Below are 27,912 nucleotides of genomic sequence, written 5' to 3'. Positions count from 1 at the left end.
TGTTATCCCCATGAGATGCTGAGCTATATTCTCAAGTGCAGTGAAAAACATATCTGACACGTGGCAGGTACTTGATAAAGATCAGTCATTACTATTAAGTATTCTTATTTCTTTTTCCTGTTCTAGGAAAAAGAAGGGTGGCAGGAAGTAGTATTTAACTGCCATGTAGACTTTTGGGCTCCTGGTTCCTCTAAACCCTGCCAGAGATAGTTTGAAAATGCTGGACTCTCGGGTATCCTGCCTTGGTTTGAGGATGCAGGTTCCCCAAGCTACAACCCTGCCCACCCCAGGTCTCCCAGGACCTCCAGACAACCTGGTCTCTGTGACGGCTCTGGTGTTGTCTCTGAGCCCCAGGAGCAGGATCCAGAATGGCCAGAACTGGTGACACCCCAGGCCTTCTTCAGGCCTTCACTCTGCCATCCCTGCCTCCGGCCCCAAACCTTCAGATCGAGGTGCTGGCAGGTCCTTCAAGCAGCCCCCATTGCTTGTCCCCTCCTCTGGGACAGATGAGGCAGGGCTAAGGCGGAGGAGGAAGAGAGGGATGGACCCCACGAGGATGATTCTAGAAACCTGCTCTTCTTTTCCTTCTGAGCCCTTAATCAAACTCTGTCATTGAGGATTGATTGGTATGACTATTTGATAACTCTTTCCCATGTGTCTGGAAGCTCAGACTAGAATGACAGCCTCTCACATTGCTGGACCCCATGCTGGCAGTGCCCGGCACACAGTAGATGCTCAACCAAGGGCACTGGACCCAAGACCGTATGCTGAGTGACCCCAAAGTTCCCATGCCCTGGGGTCCCCATGGGTTTGCCTCGACACTAGGGAACTTGCAGAGACTCAGCTCAAGCCACGGATCTCAATCAGGGGTGACTGTGCCCCCACCCCCAGTCCCCCAGCACCACCACCCGTGTCCAGAGACATTCTTGGTTGTCATAACTGCGGGGGAGGGGTTGCTATCAAGCATCCAGCAGGGAGAGGCCAGGGATGCTGCTACGCATTTTCCAAAGCAGAAGACACCCCCACAACAGAACCGCCCAGGCCAGAATGACACTGGTGCTGCCATTGAGAAGCCTGAGTGTCAATCGAGACTCCTCCCCGCTGGAGGGGTAGGGTTGCAGGGAGGGGGTGTCTCCCCTTTCCCAAAATGACACAAAGTAGACCCCCCCTCGGGGGGGGGGAATGATGATCCTGGCTGAGGTGAGGAATCACCCGGCCCCAAACGGGCCCACCCGGGAGGAGAGAGACCCCTCTGGTGAGCAGCTGGGGGAGGGGCAGGGGACCCCAGGCCGAGTCCCGGCCTTCTCTGCGGCGCGGTTTCCACGCAGAGGCCCGATTGCTGAGTCGTGGCCTCGGGAGGGGACCTGCCACTCACCGTGATGCTCGTGTCCTTCTTGCCCTTGTGGGAGGAGGCCACCATGGCCAGATACTGGATGACTTTCTTGGTGTTTTCCGTTTTCCCGGCTCCAGACTCGCCTCTGAAAGACATTGGCAAAGGGACCCATGGGAAGTACCTTTGCACAGATGTTCTGTGGGCATCTGTCCACATCACCACGCCCTCCGCCAAATGGGGAAATGGAGGTGGGGGGGGTAGGAGGAGACTTGCCCAAGGTCACATCGCCGGCAGAGACCTGGGCTGGGCCTCAAACTCTGCCCCAGGAGCTTCATCTACTCCCCTGGAGAGGATGCGGGAAAGGATGTAGGGGGAAAGAGGAAAAGAGAAAACCCGAGTTTTCCTACCAAGGTACAAACTTTTGGGAATGGTCTACTTTAAAAAAAAATTCCCTTTTCAGAGCAACTTTAGATTCACAGCAAAATTGAACAGAAGGACAGAGTTCCTATATCCCTCTGCCCCTCGCCGTGCACAGCCTCCCCCCCATCAACACCCCCCCCCCAGGGTACATTTACTGCATAGATAAACCCACAGTGATGCCTCATTATCACCCAAAGTCCACTGTGTACATTAAGGTTCCGTCTTGGTGTTGGACATTCTATGTGTTTTGACAGCTATATAATATGTATCCACAATTACAGTATCTAAAGGACACTGTTATTGCCCCTCATCTATTTTAAAGACATCATTAGCCTCGTCAGACATGTAAAAATCAGGCAAGAGGCTGCCTTCCAGGAAGGACATAAGCACCTCTCAGAGTATCAGGATCTGAAGAAAAAGTTTTGGAATCTCCCTTTGCAAAAAAGAAGAAGGAAAGGAGAAGGAGGAGGAGGAGGAGGGGGAGAATGGGGAGGGGGGAAGAAGGAGGGAGAGGAGAAGGAGGAGGACCAGTCATCCCATCAGACGCCGGGCAGACATGAACCTCATCATTCTCTGGAGAACCCCACTCTAATGGTCACGAGGCCAGCTAATGATCTCAGTCAAGTATGAAAGGATAAACCTGGCTGAAGTAATTCATGCTCAAGTGTAAATGACTAATATATTTAGATCAGCAGGGCATTTTGTCGTATCAAAAGAGTCCTAGAATATGATCAGGGGATTTTTTTTTTTTTTAAACCAAAATGGCCTTCTTAAACCAGCTACTTCTCGAGGCCACTGGAGATCAGAGGTGGGAAAATTGTTTCATCAAGGCCTCTGACTCCCACTATTCTTAGTGAAAGGAAAAGATGAACTCACATCTTTCCTCCCTTCTCATCCTCTCCTCTGATTTCCTCTGATTTTTTTTTCCTTCCTTTGCCGAGACTCTCACTTGCTGAGCTCACTGACTATTCTGAAACATGAGAAGTAATTTTTTTTTAAATCTGAATTTGTCCACCCCAAGGTCAGTTCAAGGTTCTCTATGCTGAACCAGTGCTGCCAGCGTTAGTGCAGTGCTTGCCCTTTTTCCTAATTAGGAAATAAGGAAATTAACTTGCTCTGCCAAGGGCCCGTTAATAATTTTGGTCATGGTTAAATGAAAGAGAGAAAGAGAGAGAGAGGGAGAAAGAGAGAGGAAAGAAGGAAGAAAGAAACAGGGAGGGAGGGGAGGGGGAGGGAGGAAGGAGGGAGGGGAGAGAGAGGAGAGGGGAGGGAGGAGGGGGAGGGAGGAGGGGGGAGGGAAGAGGGAGAGGGAAGGGGGGAGGGAGAGGAAGAAACACGTGCCGTGAATTGTCAGACCCAGTCCCACAGACCGCTACCCAGAAATCAAGGGTCTGGCGATGCCCAGGAGGGCTGAAACATGTCACCATGGCCTCAGGCTAACACCGTCCTCTCCCCATTCCATGGCCTTTATTCCCAATGGTCACGTGATTTTATGTGGCCTCAGAGGTCCTTTGTGACATGGGAGCCAGGGAGGCATTATCCTCATTTCCTTGAAAAGGAAACTGGAATCCCCCCGCCCCCATCACCAATTTTTTTTTTTTTTTAATTTTAAGGAGAGACTTTCCAGCAGGTGGAGGATTTGCGCTCATTGTTCCGTATGTATTATCTCCTTTGCCTCCCCCCCTCAAACCCCCGTCCCAAAGGACATCACTTTCGTGTTATTACAGAAGAGGCGCTTTGGGTCAGAGTGGGGAAGCAACTTGCCCTGGTTCACACATCGAGGCAAGGGCACACTCAGCATTGAAATCAGGATTCTTTCTACGACACTTGGCTGAGTCATTCCATGACACAGGCCCAAGGAAGGGGTTTGCTAAGGTCAGAGGAAGGGGATGGGGAAAAGAATTGATATTTGTGGAAGATCTATGCTATGGTCTTGGATTCACAAATCTTTCTATTTAATATAACAACCTGGAGTTCCCATGGTGGCGCAGCAGAAATGAATCCGACTAGGAACCATGAGTTTGAGGGTTCGATCCCTGGCCTCGCTCAGCGGGTTAAGGATCCGGTGTTGCCGTGAGCTGTGGTGTAGGTCGCAGACGCAGTTCAGATCCTGTGTTGCTGTGGCTGTGGTATAGGCCAGCAGCTGCAGCTCCAATTCAACCCCTAGCCTGGGAACCTCCATATGCCATGGGTGTGGCCCTAAAAAGACAAACAAAACAAAACAAAAAACACAAAACACCTACTGAAGGAGTCCTCGATCATCCCCATCACCCACCTGGGGACACTGAGGCTCAGAGAGGTTCGGTAAAGGGCTCTGAGTCACAACTGCTCCTGTCATCCCACAGAGAGGAAATGGAGAAGTGAGATCTGAACTCAGGTCTGCGTGATCCCAGAGCCATATTCTGTCTCCTGCCCTTTTATTTTTACAAGCGAGAAAAGGGGATGAAGGCAGTAAGACAGAGTGAAGCCCTGACCCTACTCCATCAAGGAGTTCTCTCATATATTCTGGGAGCCTTCACTTGCTTTAATAGGCTCTTAAATGTGACCAGGAACCCATGAACCAAACCACTGAGTCATTCACACCTTAGTATGAATGACTTCAATCAGGCTAATGTCAGAACATCTCCCCAAATGAAAAGGGTCAGGTTCCGATTGGAGCAAGAGGAAGGGGAGAATTCTGAGTGTGGAAAACCACCTAATGGGCTGGTCCTGAGCCCACTGAGAGCCAAGAAGAGAGTCAGGACAGCAGCGTCCATGACATCCCCCCGTCACTACTGCCCCTTCTCCTCTCCCACAATGATTTCCTCACTTTCCACCTCTGCCTTCAGCCTTTCCCACCTCCCTTTCGCAACATCTTGACCATGGCCCTGGTCTTCCACCTTGCAAGGGTGGGGGAGTGGGTTACAAACTCTGGGAATCTGCTTCTCCCCATGTGGCTGCTTGGCTCCATAGTTCCCAAGTTTTATTGATAAAAATAAATTGTTCCTGGGAGGTTCTGCCAAAGACAACAACTCAACCTCCAGGCTCATGGGCGTCTGAAGATTGATGTGCTCAGCGCTGCTTCAGAAACGTTAATGTCTTTGCTTCTCTGACCCCTGGACTCTGGGGATGAAGAGGTCTTCCTGGTCTGAGCACCCTAAACCTCTGTCCTGTTTCTTGGGGGACTTGGTCCCAGCTCCCTCATCCTGGAGAAGGACCTGGACTCATGACCATATATGGTCTCCTGGCCTTGTAATTACCCCACTGCCAAGTCTTTTTAATCAGTCCAGCCCCAGTGGCTGGAAAGAACGACCCACTGGCTGTTTAACCCCTCAGCCCCCAGCCAGACTGGCTTCCGGGGTGTGTGACCTATGCATGGGGACAGCCCTGAGGAGGCCCTTGTGCTTGATTTAATGCTCTGATATTATGAATTTTTTTTTTGTCTTTTTGCCATTTTCTTGGGCCACTCCAGCGGCATATGGAGATTCCCAGGCTAGGGGTCCAATTGGAGTCATAGCCACTGGCCTATGCCAGAGCCACAGCAACGAGGGATCTGAGCCGCGTCTGTAACCTACACCACAGCTCACGGCAACACCAGATCCTTAACCCACTGAGCAAGGCCAGGGAACGAACCTGTAACCTCATGATTCCTAGTCAGATTCATTAACCACTGAGCCACAAAGCGAACTCCTGATATTAAAATTTTGAAATCCTTAATAATTTTTTAACAAGAGGCTCAACTTTTTCATACTGCATAATTTTACAAATCATGTAGTTGGTCCTAGGTCCTAGGGTGGAATACCATTTCCAAGTCCATTTCAACCTACGGTCGGCCCTTGGCAGCAAAGCTAAATTTTCTCTGACTCTCAGGGCTCTTCAGTCCCTGGTCTTCTTGTGACTACCACTATTGCAGTCAGCAAAGTTGTCTAGCAATTTTTGCTGTCCAACTCCTACACACCCTGCAAAGCCCAGTTAAGCCCTGCCTCTTTTTTTTTTTTTTTTTTTGCCTCTATTTTGAATACTGCCTCTAGCTCTCCAGGCAAAAGAAATGCCTCTTTCCCCTGAAGCATCAATAAGCAGAATAGCAAAATGGGCTCCAGGGTAAGACTGTCTGAGTTCAAATCCCTGCTCTGCCAATAGGTGACTATGGGCAAGTCTTTATTTTCATATCTCAGTTTCCTTATCTAAAAAATGGGTATAATAAAAGCACATACATGATTATTATGAGGATTAAATAAGTGACCATAAAAAACATTTAGAGCAATGCCAAGTGTACAAAAATATTAGTTAGTGCTACTTTTATAACCATTTCTCCCTTAATGTTCATATATTCTGCTTATACCATTATCTTCGATTTTCTATCATTAAAATACAAATTATATTTTTCCATTGTTTAAGCCAGGAATCAGCAAGCCATTTCTGTAAAGGGCCAGATAGTAAATATTTTAGGCTTGGTGAGACCTGCATCCTGTGTCCTAAGTACTCAGCTCTGTCTTTGTAGCACAAAAGCAAGTGTGTCAACAAATGGGCGTGGTTATGTGCCAATAAAATAAAAGAACAGAGAGGGGTCAGATTTGGCCCACTGCTCAGAGTTGGCTGGCCTTTGGTTAAATCATTCCAGTGCTTTTCTGCCCATTTTTTTTTTTTTGGCCACACCCATGGTGTGTGGAAGTTTCTGGGCCAGGGATCAAACCTGAGTCACACCAGTGACACGCCAAGTCCTTAACCATTACCTCACCAGGGAACTCCTCCTGTCCATTTTGCCTTTTGCTATTTTTTTAGGGCTGCACTTGCAGCATATGGAAGTTCCCAGGCTAGGGGTCTGTTTGGAGCTGTAGTCACCGGCCTACACCACAGCCACAGCAACGCCAGATCTGTAACCCACTGAGCAAGGCTAGGGATTGAACCTGTGTCCTCATGGATAGTAGTTGGATTTGTGAGCACTGAACCACAACAGAACTCCCTGTATCACTGATTCTTTTTTTTTTTTTTTTTTTTTTTTTGTCTTTTCCAGGGCTGTACTCTTGGCACATGGAGGTTCCCAGGCTAGGGGTCTAATCGGAGCTATAGCCGCCAGGCTACGTCACAGCCACGGCAACACCAGATCCGAGCCGAGTCTGTGACCTACACCACAGCTCATGGCAATGCTGGATCCTTAACCAACTGAGCGAGGCCAGGGATTGAACTCGCAACCTCATGGTTCCTAGTCAGATGCGTTAACCACTGAGCTATGATGGGAACTCCCACCGATTCTTGATTGTTCATAGTCAAGCATCAAATGTCAATTTCCCATTGTGGGAGTAGAGAATTTAGCTCCCATTCAACCCTCTCCTCTTTCCGCGTAGAAGCAATGTGGTCACATATAGTATTTCTGGCTGGATCAACACCCAGGGTTGTGGCTGGGATGATGAAACTGAGGCTCAGACAGGTTCAGTGGCTTCCTGCAGGTGTCATGAGACTATGACAGAGCTGAGACCAGGACTCTGTTCTTTTCTGCCTAGCACACCAGCCACCTCCTGGCCTGTCCTGGAGCTAAAATGACATTGTGTCGATTTGCCCAGGGCTTCCAAGTATTATCACAGCATCACTTAGGAGCCAAAGGACCCTAATGCCCACCCCCATCACTTTACTTCCTCAGCCAAGAGAGTCAGCTGTGTGAGGACCCCAATCTCTGGGTGGGTTCATTTCCAGCCCAGGCTTCCCCTCCCAGCCCAGGCTACCTCTCCCAGCCCAGGCTCCCCACAAGCCACCAAGAGGGTGAGGGGCTCTTGTTAACCATTGTGGCCACCAGGTAACCTCAGAAGGCTTTCTACCATGACACCTGCCCTGACTGGTCAGCATCTAGGGGATGAGCCAGGCACCCTCCCTGCAAAATGTGCATCAGAATCTCCAGGAGCCTCCAGTCCTCCCTGACCCATGCTTCTCAGCCCTTCTGAGCGCCCAATGGGTTGCGGGGGAGCTGCACCTTGGCCCCCTCCCTCTGCTGGTGGAGACTCAGCTCCCAGAACCACTCCCCCAGCCTCCATCTGCAGAGCCCTCTCTCCACCCCAGAGCAGATGTGTGCGCATAACTCGGAGTTAGCTACCTTTGTAGCGTCCCTGGCGTAGATGACCCACAGCAAGTATTTCAATCACTGCCAGCTTGCTGATGGGCCCAGCAGCTCCACAAACGCCCAAGACGCTAGATAAAAAACATGGCCTTTCCCTCCTACACCGTTGGAATGTAAGTTGATAGAACCCCTATGGAAAACAGTATGGAGGTTCTTTAGAAAACTAAAAATAGAAATACCATATGATCTGGCAATCCCACTCTTGGGTATTTATCCGGATAAAACTATAATCCTAAAAAGATACATGCACCCCTATGTTCATAGCAGCACTATTTATAATTGCCAAGACATGGAAGCCACCTAAATGTCCATCGACAGAAGAATGGATTAAAAAGATGTGATACATATATACAATGGAATACTACTCGGCCATAAAAAAGAATGAAATGATGCCACTTGCAGCAACATGGATGCAACAGAGATTGTTATACTAAGTGAAGTAAGTCAGACAGAGAAAGACAAAAACCATATTATATCACTTATATGTGGAATCTAAAACATGGCACAAATTGGAGTTCCCATCATAGCTCAGCAGTAACCAACCCAACTAGTACCCGTGAGGATGTGGCTTTGATCCCTGGCCTTACTCAGTGGGTTAAGGATCTGGTGTTGCCATGAGACATAGCGTAAGGTGCAGATGCAACTCAGAGCCCGAGTTGCTATGGCTGTGGTGAAGGCTGGCAGCTGTAGCTCTGATTCAACCCCTAGCCTGGGAACCTCCATATGCCACAGGTGTAGCCCTAAAAAGACAAAAAATAAAATAAAATAAGGCACAAATGAATCTATACACAGAACAGAAACAGTCTCAAAGAACAGATTTGTAGTTGCCAAGCAGGAGAGGGGAGTAGGGGGGATGGCGTGGGAGTTTGGGGTTAGTAGATGCAAACTATTACGTTTAGAATGGATAAGCAATGAGGTCCTGCTGTATAACAGGGAACTATACCAATCTTCTGAGACAAACCATAATGGGAAGGACTGTTTTTAAAAAAGAATGTGTATGTATTTATAACTGAGTCATTTGCTGTTCAACAGAAATTAACACAACATTGTAAATCACCTATACTTTAATTTTAAAAAATAAATAACTGAAACTGAAAAAATAAAAATACAGTGACTTAACAAAACAAAAACAAAAACAAAAAACCCCCTACAAAACCCACAGGTTTCCCCAGCTCTACCCCAGGCCACTGAGTTAAGGCCTTGCTCGGTGGGTTAAGGATCTGCCACTGCCGTGAGCCGTGGTGTAGGTAGCAGATGTGGCTCGGATCCAGCGTTGCTGTGGCTCTGGTGTAGGGCAGCCCAGCAGCTGTAGCTCTGATTAGACCCCTAGCCTGGGAACTTACGTATGCCATGAGTGCGGCCCTAAAAAGCAAACAACAAAACAAAACAAAACAACAAAAAAAAGCCTCTGAAGGTGAAGCCAAGCCATTGATCTCTCTAACTAATTGCCCAGCAACTGATATGCAGCCTTGTTTGGGGAGGGAGGTCTAGCAGAGCCCACACCAGAGGTATCTGAGATGGTTTTAGGCAGTTACACAGTCCAGCAAGCAAGGCTCAGCAGAACTCTGGCTGATATGAACCATGGCCACTGCATCAGGGCACCAGCGCACCATCACAAGCACCCATTCTGTGCCAATGCCATGCTCAGTACTGCCCACCCCCCACATGGCCCCTTCAATTCTCCCAACAACCCTGGGAGGCAGGCACCACCTATATCCCCATCCTACAGATGAGGAGACTGAGGCTTTCAGGCTTAACCGACGGACCCGAGAACAAACTGCTGGCATGCGGCACAGCGAGAAAGCAAACCTTAATCTGTGCCTCCATGGCCTCATCAGTTAACCATAGTTCCTGCTCTTCTGAGAAAAAGGGGCCCCCTCTGTATGGCCTTGTGTTATCAAAAACACCTTGAAGGAGTTTCCACTGTGGCTCAGTGGGTTAAGAACCTGACCAGTATCCATGAGGATGTGGTTTTGATATCTGGCTTCGCTCAGCGGGTTAAGGATCCTGTGTTGCTGTGGCTGTGGTGTCGGCCGGCAGCTGTTGCTCAGATCTGACCCCTAGCCTGGGAATTTCCATGTGCCATGGGTGCAGCTGTAAAAAGGAAACGAAATAAAACAAAACAAAAAACACCTTGAAAAATCCCACAAGCCTTTACCAGAAAGCATCTCTGTTCTTTTTCAGAAACGGAGTGGGAGGAATAAGAGCAGGTGGGGCGGAAGGAGGAGCCCTGGATGAAAGCAAGGGCCGATCATGGGTCAGCGTCCCAGGCCAAGGGTCAGTGCTGGCCCCAGGGGAGAGTGACAGAGGCAGATGTTGGCCAGAGTCACCTTCCTGGAGGGGAGAACCGCCCCACACCAGCATCTACTGTCACTGAGTCACAGCAACCGATGTAGCTCCCAAGCCCGCCAGGCTCTGAGGCCATCAGTACTTGTCCCCAGGTGCCACTCTGACCTGCTTAAATGATCTGAAAGATCTCTGCCACTGCTTGTCCACACACTCACACCAGCCTGCAAGGCCCTGCGGGACGGTGTCCCCGACGGACCACAACCTCCCACCCTTGCCCCAGCCCCTTGGACCGGCTCTGTCCCTCAAACACGAGGGGTTCCCAGCTCAGGGCCTTTGCCCCCCATGTTCCCTGCCTGAACCTTCCCCCAGGGTCCCCCTGGGCTGGCTCCCTCTCATCACTCGGGTCTCAGCTCATACCCTGTCAGTGGCTGAGGCTCTTTTCCTCCAAACGGATGCGCTAAACACAAACGATACCAGCCACTCCCCAGTCCAGGCTGTCCAGAGTCCAGGGCAGGGCAGGGCAGGGCAGGGCATGGTGGGGCTGTGGCCAGCTCATCAGGGAAGGAACGAGTGAGGGCTGGGCCTCCCAGTGGCCTCGAGAAACTTAGCGCCAGGTTCTCACTGTTGACAAAAACTTGCTGTGACCTCTCTGCTTTCCTCCTCTAGAAAACTGAGGGGACGGAACTTGAGCAGTGGGTTCTTGTCTCTGCTTTGTCAGGACACACATGCTGGTCATAACATATGAGGGTTTAGCTAACAGGGCTTGGTTCTTAGTTAGAGATGTAGCTTAGTCATATATACGAGTTTGCGTGTGTGTATACTGTATACTATATATATACTATAGTAATATACATATATACTCTAGTGCATGCACACACATATGCTATATATATGATAGTGTATGTACATATATACTCTAGTGTGTGTATACTATAATGTCTGTATACACATGTACTGTAGTGTGTATATAACAAAGTGTATGTATACATGTACACGATACATATACTACAGTGTATATATACTATATACACATATATACACATACATACACACAGATAAGTGTTGACTTAATCCTCACAACAACCCTATGAATTAAGTACTATCATCATCTTCATTTCCCCACTTTATAGCGAGAATGTGGGGCCATGGAGAAGTTAAATTCTGTATATGAAGCTACAAGCTAGTAAGGAGAGTCTGGCAACAATGAACCTCCATTTTCCCCATATATATTCATGTACATTAGGTGCCAGTGTTTAAAAATCGGATAGTTCACATAAAAACTTAGATTTCTAGCCTCTGTGGAAATGCAGGCACGTCTGGCAACAGGGGGTCTGCATTTTCCCACAGCAATGTGGACTGGAGAACACTAGCAGCCATCCCCTTGGATTCTCTGGTTCACCACACTCCCTACCATTCCCTACGGTGTCAAACTTAGTCCTTTTCACACATGAACAGGACTTGGTTGGCTTCAATTGGCCCCTGAGTTTGTACCATCAGTCCTCGATGTCCTGTAATCGCTCTTTTCAGACAGAGGACCTTTGCTGGGGGACATAGTCTGGCCAAACTGATCTCTCAGTTCTTCAAACCGAACATGCTCTCTCCGACCTCAGGACCTTTGCATATGCTGTAAATGCTTCCCCGCTTTTCTTTATCTCTGCTGAAATATCCCTTTTGGGAGAAATCTTTCCTATTCTCTCCATTTAGAGCCCCTTTGATTTATACATTCTCCTAGTGCCTTACATGCTTTTTAAAATGTGTATTATCAGTACTCGTTTTTGAAAAGGTAGAACCTTCACAGGATCAAAGAGTACATTCTAGGAGTTAAAAAGGGAAATAGGGAAATGTGTGGTTATCGTTCTAGCGGCTGTCTTTCTCTTGAGAAGAGAGGTCGTGTTTAGTTTTGGTCCATTCCTACTCGCTAAGTACTCATTGGGGCGACTGACCCATTCGGTGTGTTGAATGACGAGTGAGGACAGGAGTGGGTGAAGGGATTAAGCAGGAAGGAGGGCGTTTTCACTTCCCATTGCTGCTGGAGCAAATTACACAAACTTAGCAGCTTGAAGCAACACAAATTGATTATCTGATGGTTCTGGAGGGCAGAAGTCAGACACAGATCAAACTGGGCTAAAACCAAGGTGTCAGCAGGGTTGTGTTTCTTGCCAGGTGCACTAGGGGAGGGTCTGTTTCCTTGCTTTTCCCACCTTCTAGAAGCTGTTCTCATCCTTGGCTTCCTCCATCTTCAAAGGCAGCAATGGTGAGTGAAGTTCTCCTCACACTGCATCTCCCTCTGCCTCCCTTTTCCACTTGTAAGGACCTTGTGATGACACTGGACCCACCTGGATAACCTAGGATCCCCTCCCTGGTCCAAGGTCAACTGACTAGCAATCTCAATGCCATGGCAACCTTCATTCCCCTCCCCCACATCACCTGACACATTCACAGATTCTGGTGATTAGAAGGTGGAGATTTCTGGGGAACCATTACAGGCGGACCTCATTTTATTACACTTCATTTTATTACCTCATTTTATTACACTTCACACTGTGGGGTTTTTTTAAACAAGTTTGTGGCAACACCGTGTCAAGCATTTCCCCAACAGCATTGGCTCTCTTTGCTTCTCTGTGTCACATTTTGGTAATTCTCTCATGATTTCAAACTTTTCCATTTTTATATTTGTCATGATGTATCTGTGACCAGTGCTCTTTTTTTTTTTTTTTTTTTTCTTTTTCAGCCACACCTGCAGCATCTGGAAGTTTCCAGGCCAGGGATCATATCTGAGCCACAGCTTTGACCTACACCACAGCTGCAGTACTGCCAGATCCTTAACCCACTGCACCACAGTGGGAACTCTGATCAGTGATATTTAATGTTACTATTACAAGATTATAACTCCTTGAAGGCTCAGGTCATAGCAATTTTAGCAAGAGGTATTTTGAAATGAAGGAATTAAAGAAAAAATAAGGAGTTTTTGTGTACTCTTTTGTAGACATAATGCTATTGCACACTTAGTAGACTACAGCACAGTGTCAACCTAACTTTTCTTTTTTTTTTCTTTTTATGGCCACACTTGCTGCATATGGACATTCCTGGGCTAGGGGTTGCTAGTTGGGAAATTTGAAGGTGATCGTCTAACACAAGCCAAGATTTCCTCACCAACAGAGATGGTATCAGCCTTCCCAGAGCTGTTATGGAATAAGAAGCAGTTCTCTCCGGAAATATTTAGTTCAGAGCCCAGCACACAGTCAGTGCTCAATAAATGCTGATTTTTAAAAGGGGGGGCATTGTACAACTATAAATGTAATAAATTCATTGAGTAATAAAAACTAGCTAATATAATTAAATTATTACTAACTATGATAAAAAAGAAATAGTGTATTGGATTATAACGTAATAAAAATTAGCTAATATAATTAAATTACTACTAATCATGATAAAAAAATAATGTGTTGGATTATAACTCAAAGACTAAAATAAGTACCTCTGAGTCAACACTAATCTCAATAAATGATTGATTGAATAAATAAATACATGGAGAGTAAACAAATTGTTCATGCAAAAGAATTCCAAATAACTTGTGTAAAAAAAATAATAATAAAAAGGGAGGGGGGCAGAACAAGATGCACCAGGTATCATGGGTAGTTTAGGGGTGTGCCAGCCTCAGCATGAGAACATTTGTTCCATGAATATTTCGGGAACACTTAGTCTGTGCCAGGTACAGGGACAGGGTGGGGTGCATGAAAGAGCCATCAAGTCAAAGAGCCCTTCTCTCACGGATCTTTTTCTTTAAGAGGTTGGATCATGACGCCAGAAAAACAGAAGAAAAAGCAGCTCTACTTACGTGCACAGAATGGACTGGTCCTCCCGATCTGAGAAAGAAAAAAAGAGCCATGAGTTAGATAGCTCTGAGTGGGGTCCTGGATGTGGGGCTCCTGGGCCTCCCATTTAAGCTCCCACACAGCTAGCCCCACTGGGGGTGACAGAATACAGACTTTGTTTTGTTTTTTCTCTTTTTTACAGCCGTACCTGCGGCATATGGAAGTTCCCAGGCTAGGGGTTGAATTGGAACTGCAGCTGCTGGCCAAGCCACAGTCACAGCAAGGCGGGATCTGAGCTGCATTTGCAACTTACACCAGAGCTAGATCCTTAAGCCACTGAGTGGGGCCAGGGATCAAAGCCAAATCCTCCTGGATACTAGTTGGGTTCTTCACCCACTGAGCCACAGCAACTCCAGAACACAGACTTTGAATCCAGACAGACTAGGATTCCACTTGGCTACTTCCCAGCTCTGTGGCCTTGGGCAAATATTCTTAACCTCTCCTTGTGTCAGTTTGTTTATCTGGAATATAGGGTCATGGATATCTTTGGTTTGAAAATCCAGTATCCATTCCTTCTTCTGGGAAGAGGATCCTACATACCTTAAGGAGACATGTCCCCTGCCACCATGCACAGTCCTGGTGGGACTGACTCACAAGCTCTCCCAGCCGAGAAGCAATGTGTCCCAGGCTATGTCAGTCAGAGTCCCTGAGCTAAAACTCTGAGCTGGACCAAGGATGGAGAAGCACAGCTGGTGGGCAGCCCTAAGAGGGCCTCGCTTCCTGCCCCCAGAGCCCAAGCAGCCCCAGGTTCTGACATTTTCTGAGACTGGCTCCCCTGTCTTCAGCCCATCTGTGAGTTCCCCAATACTCCTCCATAAGATAAGGTCTCTGTTGCTCACCACCAAAGAACACTGGTGGGTGCAGAAGGCTTAAATGTGATTAAGTAGATGTTACTAATCACCTTCTACTTTTTTCTTTTTCTTTTTGGCCATCCCTGCAGCATGCAGATCCCTGGGCCAGGAATCAAACCTGAGCCACAGCAATGACAATGCCGAGTCCTTATTAGGCCACCAGGGAACTCCAATCACCTTCCACTCCTAAAGTGGCCTCAGAGGGTGGGTCCAAGCTTCCCTTTGAGGGACATGGGGAAGGTGACACATTTCTGTTGTCAGCCAGTTATAACCGTAACTAAGAAAGCAGAGCATCATATCCTTTGCTGGGCAACACTGATCAGCAAGCATTTCTTAAGTCCCATCCCCACCATCACGGCACTCATCCCCTCAGGATCAAAGATCCCCTCGGATCTTGTAACCTCTTCCTCCAAACCTCTTCTCAGGGGGTGATCTGACACATGGAGCTGCGCAAGCACTCTGCTCCCCAACACTCTTACAATTTGGAAGTTCCTTAAAATGTTACACATAAATGTATCACGTGACCCAGCAATTCCGCTCCTAGGAACCTGACCCAAGAGAAGAGAAGCATGTGTTCCTACAAGACATGCACACAAATGTTCACAGCAGCATTAGGATAATAGCTTCAAAGTGCAAACAACCCAGATGCTCATCCGCTGCAGGATTCAGTCATAAAATCAGCCAAGTAACGGGAGCTTCCTCCTAGCCTAGTGGTCAAGGATTTGGCATTGTCATTGCTGCAGCGCAGAGTCAGTCCCTGGCCCGTGAACTTCCACATATAATGGCATAGCCAAAAACCAAACCAAACCACCACAACAAAACACAATGAAGTACTGACAGGCTACCATGTGGACGACCCTCAAAAATATTATGCTGAGGAAAGTAAAAAGTCAGATACAGAAGCTACATATGATTCTACTCGTATGAAATGTACAGAATAGATAAACGCATAAAGATAAGAAGTGACTTAGTAGTTGCCAGGGGCTGGGTGGGGTGACTGCGAATGGGCAGGAAGGATCAATTTGGGGTTTGGAAACTGAATTGTGGTGATGCTTACATAATCCTATTTACTAAAAATCATTGAATTTTATCCTATGGGTGAATCTTGGTATGCAAGTTTTATCTCTCTCTCTCTCTCTCTTTTTTTTGGCTAAACCTGCACTATATGGAAGTTCCCTGGCTAGGGGTTGCATCGGAACTGTAGCTGCCAGCCTACACCACAGCTCACAGCAATGCATGATCCTTAACCCACTGAGTGGGGCCAGGGATTGAACCTGTGTCCTCAAGGATACTAGTCAGATTCATTACTGCTGTGCCACAACAGGAACTCCACAGTTTTATCTTAATAATGCTGTTTTAAAAAACTGCTCAAGGCACCCGGTGCTCTTAGATGAGGCCCAAACTCCTAAGCATGGTGTCCAAGGCCTCCCATGATTTGGCCCTGGCCACCTTCCCAGCCTTGGCAACTCTCTGTCCCTCACTCTTAATTCCACAGCAACCCCACCCAGGTCAACCCCCAAACACACTCTGGCTCTTTGTTCAGGCTGTTCCCGCTGCCCAGTAGGCCTTTCTCTTCTCCTTCCTGGTCCCTCAGGTCCCTCAGTCTCAAAGATGACACCTCTTCCAAGAAGCCCACCTTACAGTGATGGAGCCAGGGGGTGGCTTGGCTGTCAATCTCCATCAAAAGTCCTAAGTTATCATAAATAGTCAACCTGGAGTTTCTTTTCTGGCTCAGCAGGTTAAGAACCCTGTTAGTATCCATGAGGATGTGGGTTCAATCCCTGGCCTCGCTCAGTGGCTTAAGGATCTGACGTTGCCATGAGCTGCCGTGTAGGCGGGAGACACAGCTCAGATATGGCTGTGGCGTAGTGTAGGCTGGCAGCTGCAGCTCTGATGCAACCCCTAGCCTGGGAACTTCTATATGTCATAGGTACAGCCCTAAAACAAAACAAAACCTAAAACCCCAAGAACAAATAGTCAACCTTGCTAGAGAGAAGAAGCCCCAAGAAAAGCCTCCATCAAGTAACTGTCTGCTACCTCCAAGCCCCTCCCAGGTGGAAATCCTGGAGCTGTCCCTGGTCCTGCCCACCCCCAAGATAGATGCCTCCCCCGCCACAGTCCCACAGCCTCTGTGCTTCCTGAGCACCCTGTCCCAGCTTGCTTTTTTCCTCTTTGCTTGTGTCTCTACCCCAACAGAACCATGAAGCCCTCACAGGCAGAGGCATCTGCTTCTGGACCCCATGTGCCTCAATTTCTGGATCCTCAGCCCCCAAGCTCTGAGCCCTTGACACAGAGAGCATTGAAATGTTTGGCAAACACTGAAAAAAGCCCACCCCAGGAGTTCATCCCTGCCGTGATGCAAAGGGACCTGGAGCACTAGGATTCAGGTTCGATACCCGGCCCAGCACAGTGGGTTAAGGATCCTGTGTTGCTGCAGCTGTGATATGGGTAAGCCTGGGAACTCCATGTGCCATGGGGTAGCAAAAAAAAAAAAAAAAAAGCCCACTTCAAACCTGGAAGACATGAGTTTCTTGATGGGGAAGTTCAATGTCTATGCAAGAAATGGAGTCATTCATTCATTCATTCAACAAATGCTTTTAGGGCATCCACCAGGTATCAGGTACCACACTAGACCCTGAAAATATCACATACGGTATCTAATACTTAGCGCCTCCTCTGTGTTATTTTAAGCATTTCCCTGTATTTATTCATTCAACCCTCACATATCCTATGATTCCCCCCACCCCATTTAACAGATGAAGAAACTGAAACAGAGAAATTTTAAAACGTGCCCACAGTTACACAGCTAACAAGTGAGGCAAGATGTGAAGCCTGTACCTGCTCTTTACTGACCACCCACTACGGGCCAGACACACTGTCAGACACTTCCCCTGTGTGGTCTTCAATCCTGTCCCCTTGAGGGTTGAGGAAACTGAAGTCAGATAGCCCAAAGTCACAGCCACTTTAGGGACTGATCTGGGTGTCCAAGCATCATGTGCCCGAGCCTGGGCACTTCCTGCTGTTTCAAGTACAGGACGGGGCTGGGAAATGCAGGGGGGCTTCCCAGGAGCGCAGGCTCCAGGTGGATAAGGAAAGGTATTAGGAGACAAAGCAGCTTGGAAAGACCAGCAGGGACCAGTCAGGGGAAGGACTGAGGCCCACTTCCCAGGCCGGGGAAGCAGCTGTGCTAAGGTCCAAGGTGGGAAGGAGGAGACCAGGGCACGAAAGGAGGTCTGGGATGGAAGACCCACCTCCCAGGATTCAGTGTGGACCCGCCCCCTCACTGCTGGCATATCCGGTCTAAGAACATCACTTCCGGCCCAGATCCTTCTTTCCCATCTCCCTGCTTCTGCCCCTGTTCCTGCCATTCTCAAGGGGCAGCCAGAGTCATCTTCTATTTTCTCTTATAAATTAAAAAAATTTTGGTAAAATAAACAAAACATAAAATTTACCATTGTGACCATTTTTAAAGGAATCTTTTTTAGGGCCGCACCCATGGCATATGGAAGTTCCCAGGCTAGGGGTCGAATCAGAGCTGCAGCTGCCAGTCCACACCACATCCACAGCAACACAGGATCCGAGCTACATTTGCAACCTGCACCTGCAACCTGCACCACAGCTCACGGCAACGCCAGATCCTTTAACCCACTGAATGAGGCCAGGGATCAAACTTGCATTCTCATAGGTACTAGACAGGTTCGCTACTGCTGGACCACAACAGGAACTCCCCATCGTGACCATTTTAAAGTGTCCAGTTCAGTGGCATGAAGCACATCCACATTGATATGCAACCATCACTACCATCCATCTTTTTCATTTTCCTAAATAAACTCCAACTCTCCATTCCCTCTGCCCTCCACCCCAGGCAACCACCATCGCTTTGTCTTCATGACTTTGACTACGCCAAACATTCATATAAGTGAAATCACACAGAACTTGTCTTATTTCATTGAGCATAATTTCCTCAAAGTTCATCCAGGTCGTAGCATGAGTCCAGATGCCCATTGTATGGAAAGACCTCGTTTTGCTTGTCTACTCATCTGTCGATGGACCCTTGGGTTGCTCGCACGGAACTCTTGGTTACTGTGAATAGTGTTCCTATGGCCACGGGTTTACAAATATCTGTTGGAGTCTCTGATTTCACTTCTTTTGGGTCAATAGTGTTCCTATGACCATGGGTTTACAAATATCTGTTAGAGTCCCTGCTTTTCACTTCTTTTCAATTCCAGAAGCAGAATTGCTGGATTATGTGTCAATTCGGTTTAACTTTTTGAGGAGTCGCCATACTGTTTTCCACAGGGGCTGCACCAGGTTGCTTGCCCAGCAGCAATGCACCAGGGTTTTAAGTTTTTCCAACTCCCCATCAACACTTACTACTTTCTGGATTTTGATAACATCCATTCTAAGAGGTGTGATGTGGTATTACATCCATTCTTTATAGAAAAATCTTCATAAAACAGTCAAATCAGCCCTGGCCAAAACCAACTGATGAGTCCCAGTGGCCCCCAATCTCCCCACCATGGCCTAAGAGGTCTGGCCTGATGTGCCCCCCACCTGGTTGTCACTTGGCACCCTTCTCTCACTGCCCCTCCTCAGCTCCTAAACTGCCAGCTCACAGAGAGCACACGCTTCCCTTCCAAGGCCTTTGCCTGGAACACTCTCTCCACGGGTGAGGTCTTCCCATCCTCCTGGGGGCTTCCACTCCCAGAGAGACCCTTTCTAACTCCCTGTCCACAGGGATCATGCCACACCCTCTGGGCACCTGGGCAATTCACCTGTTTATTTCCTTCACATCACTTAGACCCATCTGGAAAGACCTCATGTGTTTATCTGTCTCCCTGTACTAGAAAGCAAGCTTTACTGGGGGAGAGGGGGGTTTGTCTGCTTTGTTTAACATTGTATCTCTAAGTACCTGGCATATAGTAGGTGCTGAGTTGTATCTGTTAGGGAGGAGGCATGGGAGGATGGATGGGAAGATGGATGGGAGGAGGGATAGGAAGAGGGATGGGAGAATGTATGGGAGAAGGGATAGGAGGATGGATAGGAAGATGGATGAGAGGAGGGATGGGAAAATGGATGGGAGGATGGATGGGAGGAAGGATGGGAAGATGGATGGGAAGATGGGGGAGAGATGGGAAGACGGATGGGAGGATGGATGGGAAGATGGGGGGAGAGATGGGAAGATAGATGGGAGGATGGATGGGAAGATGGATGGGAGGATGGATGGGAAGATGAGGGGAGAGATGGGAAGATGGATGGGAGGAGGGATGGAAGGATGGATGGGAAGATGGATGGGAGGATGGATGGGAGGATGGATGGGAAGATGGATGGGAGGATGGGAGGAGGGATGGGAAAATGGATGGGAGGATGGATGGGAAGATGGATGGGAGGATGGATGGGAAGATGAGGGGAGAGATGGGAAGATGGATGGGAGGATGGATGGAAGGATGGATGGGAGATGGATGGAGATGGATGGGAGGATGGATGGGAAGATGGATGGGAGGATGGGAGGAGGGATGGGAAAATGGATGGAGGATGGATGTGAAGATGGATGGGAGGGTGGATGGGAGGATGGATGGGAGGATGGATGGGAAGATGGGGGGAGAGATGGGAAGATGGATGGGAGGATGGATGGGAGAGGGATGGGAAGAGGGATGGGAGAATGTATGGGAGGGATAGGAGGATGGATAGGAAGATGGATGGAGGAGGGATGGGAAAATGGATGGGAGGATGGATGGAGGAGGATGGGAGATGGATGGGAAGATGGGGGAGAGATGGGAAGACGGATGGGAGGATGGATGGGAAGATGGGGGGAGAGATGGGAAGATGGATGGGAGGATGGATGGGAAGATGGATGGGAAGATGGATGGGAGGATGGATGGGAAAATGGATGGGAGGATGGATGGGAAGATGGATGGGAAGATGGGGGGAGAGATGGGAAGATGGATGGGAGGATGGGTTGGAGGATGGATGGGAAGATGGATGGGAGGAGGGATGGGAGGAGGGTTGGGAGGATGGGCAGGACTGGAAAAGCCTATGCTCATGCATCCTTGGGGACCAGAGAGGACAGTCATGACCATATCTAGTTTGGGGAGGTTACGTCACATAAAGAAGATCTGGTCCACCCCAGGGTCAGGTGAATGAGATGACTGGGCAAGCTCCACAGCCCTACACCCACCTCCAAACAACCAAACGATCTTCTCTCTACTCCCTTAGATAACAGGCAAACATTCTGGTGGCCAAGCTGAGCCAACCTCTCAGAATAGAAGGCAGAAGAGCCAGAAGAAGAGCCACTCCTCGTTCTCATTCTCAATTTTTCCACATCAACCTGGTATCATATCTACCTGTGGGGGCCACATTCAAAGGGGTCTGGGGAGGTCCACTCAGTCAAGCCTGACCTTTGAGCCAAGAGCCAAGGTTGAGGCCCTCACAGGCAGCAGGGCCGCAGGAACACACAGGCAAGAGGCAGCCCCTCCTGTGGCATCAGAACTCTCTGTCACTGCAGGTCCCATCTTTCAGTCCAGAGGTGCTGATTCCCGTGAAACCTACACCTCCTGAACACCACCTGCCTCCTGCTACAAATCCTGGGCTACTCTGAACACCTCAAGAAATGGCAACATCAGAAACCCCCACACGTGTGCCCAAGGCCAGATGCTCAAGTCGGTCATTGCAACACTATCAGCAAGAGCAAAAGACCAGAAAGAAACAATGCAGACTGGTGTTTAAAATCTGGCAGGGGCCACACAGCTGGCACATTAGGGCAGCCATTAAAAAGAACCAGGCAAACAACAAGGTCTTACTATATAATATAGTACAGAGAAATATATTCAATGTCCTATGACAAACCGTAAAGGAAAAGAATATTTTTTTTTACTTGTCTAAGCACTTTATTTTTTTTAATTTGCTTTTTATTAGGGTATAGTGGATTTACAGTGTTGAGTCCATGTCTGCTGTACAGCTTAGTGATCCAGGCATACATATGTATGTATATTCTTTTTTTCAAATTATCTTCCATTATAGTTTATCCCAAAAGGTCAGCTATAGTCCCCTGTGCTGAACAGCAGGACCTCATTGCTTAGTGAAAAGAATATGTTTTAAAGAGAAGATATATATATTCCTATATATAATTCAGTTATACATATACATACATTATAATGTATAACAATCATTTTGCTCTACAGCAGAAATTAACACTGTAAATCAACTAGACTTTGATTAAAAAAACAAACAGCAGATCTTACACACTGACACAGAACAACCTCCAAGACATATTAAGCTAAAAAGAAAAGGCTGGGTGACATAGTATTAGAGCTTTTATGTTTTAAAAAGATAGCTGTATTTTCACACTCATACACATGCACACACCTACATACGTGTGGACAGTTACGTGCATACACACAGACACATCTTCAAGTGCTTGTCTGTCTTGGCTCTGAAGCTGCTCTTGGCACAGCCAAGCACGGTCGTCCCTGAGAAGAGGGTCCAGGGGCCTGAGAATCAGGACCCGAGGGAGACCCACTCTCACTCCATCGACTTCTGTCCTAGGTGCACGCTCTGAGTATGTATAACCACTCCCTTGTCCCACCAAAAAGCGGGTAATGTGAAAATAGTCTTTATTGCTCTTGAGGGACCCGTTTTTGACCATAAACCTTAGGAAAGACAGGAAAGAAACAGCTGCCCACCCGCAGCACCCCCGGCAGCTCCTGCCTCCACAGGCACCCTGTGCTCTCCCGAGGTGACCCTCCCTCCCCCCCCACAGCAGCCCCTGCAGAGACGGCGGGAGGGGGCACTGGCACGAGCCCGTCTGACAGGTGAGGAAATTACGGCGAAGTGAGGTGACTGGCCCAAGTTCATTGCAGTGGGCTGAACTCCGCTCTCCAAAGAAATGGTCACTCAGAAACTCAGAAAGTGACCTTATTTTTTTTCTTTTGGCTGCACCCACAGCACGTGGAAGATCTGGGCCAGGGACTGAACCCACGCCACAGCAGTGACCCAAGCTGCTGCAGGGACAATGCCAGACCCTTAACCCGCTGTGCCACAAGGGAACTCCAGCAGGTGATCTTATTTAGAAGAAGGGTCTTTCAGAGGTAATTAAGTATCTCCAGATGAGATGATCCTAGATTTAGGATGAGACCTAAATCAATGACCGGTGTCCTTATTTATAAGAGAAAGGATAGAGTTCCCTGGTGGCACAGCGGTTAAAGGATCCAGTGTTGTCACTGCTGAGGCTCAGGTCGCTACTGTGGCAAGGGTTTAATCCCTGGCCCAGAAATATCCCCATGCTGTGGGTGTGGCCAAAAAAAATAAAGAAAGAAAAGAAAAGGAGAGGGCCGTTAGAGGCACAGGGAGAAGCCATGCGGAGAAGAAGGCGAGTGGAAGGGATACATCGACCAGCCAAGGATGCCAAGGGCCTGGCAGAAGCCAGGAGAGGGGCCTGGACCAGATCCTCCCTCAGAGCCTCCAGAAGGAAGCAAGCCTGCTGACACCTGGATTTCAGACCTCTGGTCTCCAGAAGGGTGAGGGAACAAATTGCTGCTGTTTTCAGCCACCAACTCTATAGCACTTTGTATGGCAACTCGAAGAAAATGAATGTAGTCTCACAGTGAGTAAGAGGCAGGCAAGGGAGTTCCCATTGCGGCTCAGTGGATTAAGAATCCAACATGGTCTCTGCGAGCATGTGGGTTCAATCCCTGGCATCCCTCTGTGGGTTAAGGATCTGGCACTGCAGCAGGCTGCGGCGTAGGTGACAGAAGCTGCTCGGATATGGCGTGGCTGTGGCTGTAGTGTAGGCTGGCAACTGCAGCTCTGATTCCACCCCTAGCCTGGGAAACTCCAGATGCCAAAGGTGTAGCCCTAAAAAAAAAAAAAAAAAAAAAAGGCAGGCAGGGACTCAAACCCAGGTCCTAGGATAAACACCATACAACTTCCATCTGCCCAGGATGCTCTGGAGAGAGACAGGAGTCAGCTTCACGAGAAATACAAGGAGGGAGATGCCCCCACGTCAGAATAACCAGCAACTCCTTGAACCGGGAATGAGGAAACACAGATGCCTGCTTCCAGCCAGAGGGAGAAATCTGCTCAGGAACAGAGCAAACTAGGAAACCAGTTAAAAGCAGATGCAGGAAGAGTGGCCTAGTGGTTAAGGATCTGGTGTTGTCACTGCTGTGGCTCGGGTTCGATCCCTGGTCAGGGAACCCCCCGCTTGCTCCACAGGCAGACCCCCTCCAAAAAAAAAAAAAAAACAACAACAACAACAAAAACAGATGTAGGAAGGGGCAGAGGGGTGAGGTCAGAACCCAGGCAGAGAGGGAACCCGCTGGGACTGGCCCCAAGCCTCTCCTACTTTAAGGAGTCATTAAGGAGTCATTCTGAGACTGAAGGATAGATAGGCTGTCTGCATCCATCTGCCTCGGGGAGAGAAGCAGGCTTTCCTAGAGGCCTTGGGAAGCCTGCGCCCAGAGCAAAAGAGATTTATAGGGTCAGATGCCCATCCCGTGGCCTTTCCCCACAGGTCCCCAGGAGAGGGCTCGGGCTCCCCGGGAAGGCTTGCCAGCCGCCTGGGCGGCTCCATGCTGGAGGCTGCCAGGGGACCTCTGGCCTGAGACGTTCCCATCGGAAACACACCGGCTGCAAGCGTGGGAAGCTAACGGAGCCCTAGTTGGGTATGGGTAGAAGGGCTCCATGTGGATCTTGCTTGCTGACCGTGTGGAGCCCAGGAAAACAATTTCCTGGAGCTTTCTTATTTCAAAAAAAAATGTTGTGTGTCTTCTTAAAGTCACTGGTGCAGCATATGGAAGTTCCCAGGCTAGGGGTCAAATTGGAGCCACAGCTGTCGGTCACAGGCACAGCCACACCGAGTCCAAGCCATGTCTTCGACCTACACCTCAGCTCACAGCTCACGGCCACGCTGGATCCTTAACCTGCTGGGCGAGGTCAGGGATTGAACCTGCATCCTCAGGGATACTACTCAGATTCATTTCAGCTGAGCCAAGATGGGAACTCCTTCTGGGGCTTCCTAGCTGATTCCTTCCCCGAGCCTGAGCTGGTGTCTGACACAAGAGAGCAGAGTTCCCTGAATGTGTGAAGCAGTTTGCCCTCCACGCTTTGCACACACTGTTCTTCTGCCCAGGGCACCGTCTCCATCACTTTTCTTTTTCTTTTTTCTTTTTTTCTTTTTGCTATGGCTGCACCTGTGGCATATGGAGGTTCCCAAGCTAGGGGTCTCATCAGAGCTGTAGCTGACAGTCTATACCACAGCCACAGCAACACAGGATTTGAGCCACGTCTGTGACCTGCACCACAGCTCATGGCAATGCCAGATCCTTAACCCACTGAGCGAGGCCAGGGATCGAACCCGCAACCTCATGGTTCCTAATTGGATTTGTTAACCACTGAGCCATGACAGGAACTCCCTCCATCCCTTTTCTATCTGCCTAATCCATTCTCTTTTTTTCCCATTGAGCTGAAACTCACAAAATATAAATTTAACCATGTAAAAGCAAACAATCCAGGAGCATGTAGTACATTCGCAATGTTGTATAAATCACACCTCCATCTAGTTCCAAACCATTCTTATCAGCCCCCAGTAAAACCCTGCACCCATTAAACAGTCACTTTCCATCTCCCACTCCCCATAACCCCTGGCAACCGCTGATCTGCTGTCTTTCTCTATGGATTTACCTATTTGGACATTTCAAGCAAATTCAACTGTATAATACATGGCCTTTTGTGTCTGGCTTCTTTCACTTGGTGTGATGGTTTGGAGGTTCATCCCTGTTGCCACATGTATCCAAATTTCATTCTTTTTTATGGCTGAATAGTACTCCGTCATATGGATAGACCACATTTTGTCGTTCCGTTCACCCGTTGATGGGCATCTGGTTTGTTTCTACCATTTGGCTATTGTGAACAATGATGCTATGAACATTCAAGTACAAGTTTTCATTTGAGCACCTGTGTTCAATTTTGGGATCTATACCCTAATCCACTTTTGAAATGTCATCTTGAGAGTCACCTCCTCTATGATACTTTCTTTGACTCTATACCTCCCTAGAGCTAAGTTTGGGGCCTTTCTATTCTGTGTCCCCTCCAGGGCTGCCATGGACAGTGGTATGAGTTGCGCACTGCATAACTCTAAGGGAGAACTGTTCACAGTGGTCACTGCAGATTTGTACATGCATTACAACCATCTTTCAGCAGATGGAAGAAAAGCATCTTGAGAAAGGGGTACATTTTCCTAATTGTATAAAGGTACCACCTGGTCTAGTGGTGGCCTTGGCTTGCATAGTCCAGATTTTCTCTACTGTAGCACTTAACCTCACTGGGATCACTGTTTCACCCTAATGTTTTTAGGAGGAATGAGTATGGATTATTTGGAAGGCTAATGGACCATTTATCCATGATATGACAGGCCGAGTTCTTCATTTTCATTTTAGTAAAAAATTATGCTACTTAACATTATTTATAATAGCCAGAGAATAGAAACAATACAAATGGGAGTTCCTGTTGTGGCTCAGTGGTAATGAATCCAACTAGTATCCATGAGGACGTGGGTTCGATCCCTGGCCTCACTCAGGGAGTTAAGGATCTGGCATTGCCATGAGCTGTGGTGTAGGTCGCAGATGCGGCTCAGATCCCATGTTACTATGGCTGTGGCATAGGCTGGCAGCTGCAGCTCTGATTCCGCCCCTAGCCTGGGAACCTCCATATGATGTTGGTGTGGCCCTAAAAAGAAAAAAAGAAACAATACAAATGTCTGTCAGTTGGTAAGTGGATAAACAAAATGTGGTCTGTCTATACAATGGAATATTACTCAGTCATTAAAAGGAATGAAGCACTGACACAGGCTACAACATGGATGAAACTTGAAGACATTATGCTAAGTGAAAGAAGCCTGAGACAAAGGACCACATTTGTATCATTCATTCCACTGATGCTAAATGTCTAGAGGAGGCAAATCAATTGAGAAAGAAAATAAACTAGCGACAGGGTGGAAGTGGGAGTAGGAACGGGGGTGACTACATGAGGGCACAAGTGGGCACATCTCTTTTTTTTTTTTTTTTTTTTTTTTTTTTTTTTTTTTTTTTTTTTTTTTGGCGACCATGGCATTGGAGTCCAGCAGGGGTCGGAGCGTAGCACGGTAGAGGCAGCAAGGGTGGGCGTGCACTACACAGCTTGGCGTGGATCGTCACCATGAGAAGGGATCGAACCATCAGTGGACGACCATGGCCAAGGAACACAACATCTCTTTTTGGCTGATAGAGACATAAATTTAGATTGTGGCGATGGCTCCATAACTTTGCAACTTTACAAGTCACCAGTGAATTTTGCATACTTAAAATGGGTTGCTTTATATATACATGTATATAGATATATATGTATATAAATTACATATGTATGTAAATTATGTATAGAAATTACGCCGCAATAAAAATTAAAAAAAAAACAATATTCCTGTGGGATTTTTTTTTTTTTGGCGACGCCCATGCATGTGGAAGTTCCCGTGCCAGGGATCAAACCTGTGCCACAGCAGTGATCTGAGCCACAGCTATGACAACACCAGATGTTCACTGTGAGGCCACCGGGGACTCCTAAAAACATTGTTAATTTTCCACCATCTCTGAATCAAGAGATCTGATTCCTTAAACTTCACACAAATCTATTTTCCAACAGTTACAAAACTGCTTTTCTTTTTCTTTAGGAAATCATGACTTATTAAATTTAGGTTCCAAAATTAGTACACAACCACTGTAGGAAATATGGACAATATAAAAATCCCCCCACCCTGTAATTGTTCATTATTTTGTATCACAGTTTAGAGTTAATTTGCACAATTGATGCCATACTACTGCGTGATTTTCTAGACCTTGTCATTTAACGCTTGATTAGAAGCATTGACCCTGTTGTACAGTCTTTGTTGCTGCTATAAAATGGGCTAAAAAAAAAAAAAGGAAGAAAGAAAATGGGCTTATAACAGTCCATAGAGAGGCTCCCATTGCTTTTCCAGCTCTATCTGGTTACTCCCTTGCCTATGCCTACATCCCAGCTAAGACAGCT

At 47.8% G+C, this 27,912-nt stretch overlaps 1 protein-coding gene across 1 annotated transcript in view; it reads right to left on the bottom strand.

Moving 5' to 3' along the window:
* Nucleotides 1-27,912, bottom strand: part of MYH11 (myosin heavy chain 11) — a 140,427-nt gene that overhangs the window by 68,185 nt on the left and 44,330 nt on the right. The window contains 2 exon segments of the mRNA XM_021086165.1: nt 1,376-1,478; nt 13,969-13,996. Coding sequence (XP_020941824.1) covers nt 1,376-1,478; nt 13,969-13,996 — 131 coding nt within the window.

Source organism: Sus scrofa, chromosome 3 (assembly GCF_000003025.6).
Source record: "Sus scrofa isolate TJ Tabasco breed Duroc chromosome 3, Sscrofa11.1, whole genome shotgun sequence".
NCBI lineage: Eukaryota > Metazoa > Chordata > Mammalia > Artiodactyla > Suidae > Sus > Sus scrofa.
Note: the sequence above shows the minus strand (reverse complement) of the source record. Positions and strands in the feature narration are given on the sequence as shown.